The sequence below is a fragment of the Saccostrea echinata genome, unplaced genomic scaffold (assembly GCF_033153115.1).
Source record: "Saccostrea echinata isolate AGI-Se365-2 ecotype Australia unplaced genomic scaffold, CSIRO_AGI_Sech_v1 ptg000029l, whole genome shotgun sequence".
NCBI classification, from domain to species: Eukaryota; Metazoa; Mollusca; class Bivalvia; order Ostreida; family Ostreidae; genus Saccostrea; species Saccostrea echinata.
The window spans coordinates 16,420,535-16,425,953 of NW_026889778.1; the positions used below are offsets into that span (position 1 = coordinate 16,420,535).

Here is a 5,419-nt window from a genome sequence, read left to right on the forward strand (position 1 = left end):
AATGTCACGGACCATATCAGTACTTAAAGCAATTGCATCATCTCGGGTCTTTCCGTAAGAAGTCGGAAAAACTACCTCGAATGTATTTATTTTATACAACTTCCTATTTATTAAATATAGGATAGACGGAGTTATAAGTCCCTTCTATGGTATATTTTAGGTAAATATATCAATATCTTTATATTCAATAAATTTAAACTCTATACTCCTCAGATAAGAGGTCTTCCAACATTTACTTCAAAGTTTGTAAAAAGGGGGGTAGTCATGGCGTCTTAGTAAATCGAGGTTGTTTTTTTTTTCGCTAGTCCGAAAGACCCGAGAAGTTGCGATTGTACTTAAAGTTCAGTATTATCAACGATTACCCGGTTAACCGTCCAACAATTCGTGCATTGGTTAGTAAAACTGCTATTCGGTTACTCTAGTATATAAAAATTTCACCGTGAAAATGTATTTTGTTAAAAAAAATGTCCCCATTTAAATTACCGATATTTAAAGTTATAGACTAAACTAAGAGTTTTACAAATACGATCAATTTGTTTTAAATAGTATTCCACAGTTTATCTTAATGATGGCTTATTGATGACTGCGAACAGGTGTAGAATTTTTCAAGGCTTGTATCATATATATAATAATTACCTCACATAAACCTGTTCTAGTCCGAAGTACAATTACAATGTGCCGCCATATGTATTAAAACCTTGGAAATATTTTAAAAGTATAACTAAATTTAAATCCATAAGAGGTAAAATCCGTAAAATGAAATCAACATTCAAAGGTGGGACAACAAATATGCATCTCAGACTGAAATTTAATTCTGAAACCAGCGATGCACAAAGGACATCCTGCAAAACAGTAAACTTTTACGGAGTGTTCGGGAAAAATATATTTCAAAACCATCGTGTGTATGTAATAATAAATGAAGCTCATAAGTGTTATCTATATATAAGTATAAAAGTGATTAGATAAAATAATAATCGATGTGACATGTAGTACAAATACTGTCGAGTATAGATGTACATCGAATAAGGATGTTTTGAGGTCCAAAGAAAACCATCCGAGTAACTGGTTACTCGATCGGAAAAGTAAGCAACAAGTTATTAAAAATCGTCAGATTTAAGAACACTAGTAATAATGAGCATGCTATATGTTTAGGCCTTACCCACGTCTGCATATAATTAAGGCTAAGTACAGCTCGGTACTTCTGAGAAACCAGTTGATTGGAATCATAATAAAACTTCAATGAAATCGATTTTATTTTATCAAATTACACTGACAACATCGCAGCCCTCCATTTCCCAAATTGTTTATTTTTATTTTTGGCTTTTGCACATATACATTTAGCAGACACTCGTATACAGATTAAGTTAATGCTAGTGAGCAGCTACACATGTATGTTCCAACCACAAAATTAGGAAACATATGAATATATGTTATCTGCGTGCGGGATCTATTCTTAAGGATTAACTGAATTGAGATCATGGTCTTTTGTAAAAAAAAAAAAATAGTAATAATAGAATAAAATTGTAAAACTCATTTGAGTTCTTTTTGTACTCAGAACCTTTAAGCAGGCTAAATGGGCGCGTCTTATTCGTGCATTTCTTTTAAATCCACATTTAGAAAATAATTCTTTACTCAAGATTATCAAATAAATGAACTGATTATAAGAAAAACAGCCCCACCCTAACACCAAATCACCAAATTTCAATTTCAGACCTTTAGAACCTCTACCAACACCAGAGTACCTGACCCTGAGGCCATAATTTTTGGAATCAGCACCCCTCATCATCATAACTTTGTACCTAATTTATCTGCTCAATATGCCACAGCGGAGAAGAAGACTTTCACAGAATTTTGCATTTTTTCACTAAATAATGAATAGAGCCCCAAGCTAACACCAGAACCCCTTACCAAGGTCTCATACAATTTCTAAGTCTGGAGTAGAATAAATATACGCTTCGTTTGTGTGCTTAATGCACAAAAGCATTTTTTTTTTCAAAAAATACTGCATTTTACTTAATAATCAATATACCCCCCCCCCCTCCAAACACTACCACAACACAAACACACACACACACTTCCATACAACAGTATCCCTGACCGAAAGGCCACAAATTATATAGAAGACAATTTTAGATTATTCGACCTTGCTCATCAAAATCATGCACCTAGTTTTCTGTTTAAAACAAAGGGCAGGAGAGAAAGAATTTGAAGGAATTTATGCATGTTCACAATATGATCATTAGAATCCGGTTCTAACTTCAAATTAAACCCTGATTCTGACATTTTTGTTCCCCTTCACACATTGCCAAATTAAGCCCTGATTCTGACTTTTTTGTTCCCCTTCACACATTGATGTTTTATGTCAAAATTGGTCGAAATTGGTTCAGCTCTTGAGGAAAAGAATCTAAAAATAGTGTAATGATTAATGCCTAAGCACGGCGGACGACGACAGACAACAACAGATAGTATTTAGTCTCCTGAGTGAATGGAGGTGACCAAAAAATAAATAAATAAATAATTAAAAAAAAAAAAGAGATTAAAAAAAACTATTGAATGAATACTGAAAAATTCAAAATTTGTTTAATAAATTGATACAATATCAAAATATATTTGCATCGTTTAATGCAAGCGAAAACTTAAAAAAAAAATTAAAATTGCATAAGTGCTTAAAAAATACTTATAATTAAAAAAAAAATCATGCTGCCATACGAAGATTGTTGACGGAAACAATGATACAGCGAAACAAAAATTATAGATAATTATTCAAAAAATGCTTATTATATATTGGCAGTATAGCAAATAATGATCAATTGAAAATCTTTGGAAATAGTCCACTTGGTATGCTTGTCCTCACAATCACAATTACTTTTATGGTCTTCAATATTGTAATTGGTGTAAAAACTCAATTTCACTTTTTCTTTTCTGTTTTTTTTAATTTATTCAGTGTTGTCCTAGTGTTCCTACAAATTAAACAAAGAAAAAATAAAACACTTTCTTTTACTCGCTACAGTTAAATTTTCGTCGAATAATTCTTACTGATATGAACTTTTAAATTCAGAAAAGTACAAAAATTGGTTTAAAATAAACAATTGTGGTTATGCTAAATGATGCTTCTTTGAAAAAATGTAATATTCTGGAAACATGACAAACTAAAGATAAATTTATTAACCTTCATCAGCATAGGCTCATCTCCAGATAATGGTCTGGATGAGGCTCTCTGGTCTACATTTGATCTTCTGGGTGACAAAGCATCATAACCTTCAAATGTAATTATAAGCCCCTTGATTAATCATGGTTAAAAACTACAAGATATGATAATAAATAATATCTGAAATTTTAACTTAACTTTTCGACGTTGTTGACTAGTTTAAATAAAGCCGTACATGTATATGTAGAATGAATCGGATGTAACTTACATGAACCCATTCCTTTCTTTCTTCGAATGATGAAAAATGATATGAGGATGATGATTATTAATGTAATGGATAAAGTAATTACTATGATTGTCAAAGTAATTGGGCTATCAATTACTCCCTTGGGTCTAAAATAAAACATTTTTATTAGGATTTTCTGCATCTGATCAAGCATAGACAAACAAAATTTTGTGTATGTTACATGTATACTCAAATAATATACCTTTTTTAAATCTAATGACGTGTCTACTTACTGCTGTTCTGTCGTTTGCATGTCTTTTATTGTCGCGTCGGGCATTTTGTCTGTTGTTGTGCTTATCATTTTATGACACTGTGAATCTGTAAATATATATATATATATGTATATATATGGATTATGTTCAATTAGGAGGTAAAACATAACCTTTTCAATTTATTTTAATGGATTAATATTAAATTTGTTCCTTATTTAAGTAAGATGTTTGAATTCCAACTGATTGTTAATAGAAAGTACATTGTATTTCTTTAATTGCAGTGTCAAAATTGATATTTCATAGAGCATCAAATATACTTCTTACTACTGAATATCTTAAACTTTAAAAGATATTATACACATTCATTATCGAAATTCCTGAATAAATTCAAATTTATGTTTATCGCGACAAATGTTCTTAAAGAAAAAAAATACACAAGAATGATGTAGTTGAGTTGTAATCGTCTGGGCATGGTGTAGAAAATTGTGAGCAGTCTGCAAAGTAGCTTTTCCTGATACACTGACATTCCTTGTTAAATTCCGTACACTTTCCGGCTGTAAAAAAATCATTTGTACAGATTCTTTTGTCTCCATGATTTTCAATGTTCATGTAAGTATATGAAAATTAAAATACTATTTCACATTGGATTATTTTTTATTGCAATGATTTTTATAGAAAAGCAAATTCTTATTTTTTTTATTCATTCTAAGAAGATTTGAATATTTTTCCTTTGAAAAATGTAGCATATATTATACTTACACAAAATAAATGTGGAAGGTGCACACACTTCCAGCAGACTTGTCATCCTTTCATTAAGAACACAATGATATTCAAATGAATTACAGGTATTGTTTAATCTGCTGCATCCTTTCCGAAGAGCTGCGGTATTGTATTCTTCAGTATTTGTTGGACAATTTGCAACATAGGTAATAGTCTCTAAAGACGCTTGACATGCGTTTTCTGGTAGTTCTATACAGTTTGCGAAGCTTTGGAATGTCAGTACATGTAAAATACTAATGGCTTCCTGAAATGGCAATAGGATTTCATTCCTTTTCTAAACCTAATTTCAACCTAACATACAGTTATTAATGTGATAAACAATGATTTGAGTTTGATAAAATCAATGATTTCTCCAAAGAATTATAGCACATGTTTTATATTTAGAAAATGTCCGATTGTTAGAGTCGTCATTATTCTTTTGAAAACATTAACCTACAAGACGCGGAAGGAGAGAACCCGTAGAATTTTTTTTTTCATATACCATAACAGAGTAACCTTCCGTTGTCCTATTGATAAATTACATTGTAATTCCGCGCTACTTTAAACCTTCTTTTTTTTTTATGGTTTCAAATTCATGTCAGGCAGACATGCATCACGATCAATCGGAGAGATATAAAATTAAAATAAAATTAACAAAACTTTATTAAGACATTGTCAGTATTACAAGCCTGTACATGTTGGTACCCTTTCTAAAAATAAAGGGTCCATACGGAAAAATAATTAATTGAAAAAATCTTTGAGAAGCTAAAAAACAAGGGGGGGGGGGGAGAAACTCAAAAATACTTTTTCGTAAAGGGGGATCCATATTTCGACAAGATTTTTTTTTACTGAATGTATTAAGATGCGGAGATTTGACAGTACTTAAACGAAGATGAAGGGGAGGAGGGGGGAGGGGCACTGGCATTTCAATGATTTTTTTTATTCATTATTAACGAAAAAGTACGAAAGCCTAATAGGATCAAACTACGGTAAAAAAAAAAATCAAAAGGCGTT

General features: G+C 31.2%; 1 protein-coding gene across 1 annotated transcript; it reads right to left on the reverse strand.

The window, feature by feature from the left end:
- Positions 1 to 2,792: 2,792 nt before the first annotated feature.
- Positions 2,793 to 4,663, reverse strand: LOC133194553 (uncharacterized). Its single transcript, XM_061330499.1, has 6 exons — positions 4,406 to 4,663; positions 4,081 to 4,200; positions 3,668 to 3,752; positions 3,417 to 3,541; positions 3,170 to 3,258; positions 2,793 to 2,960 (listed from the first exon to the last, which is right to left on the reverse strand). Exons 1-6 carry the CDS (start codon positions 4,449 to 4,451, stop codon positions 2,952 to 2,954), a joined length of 474 nt encoding a protein of 157 aa, XP_061186483.1. The 5' UTR covers positions 4,452 to 4,663; the 3' UTR covers positions 2,793 to 2,951.
- Positions 4,664 to 5,419: the final 756 nt, after the last annotated feature.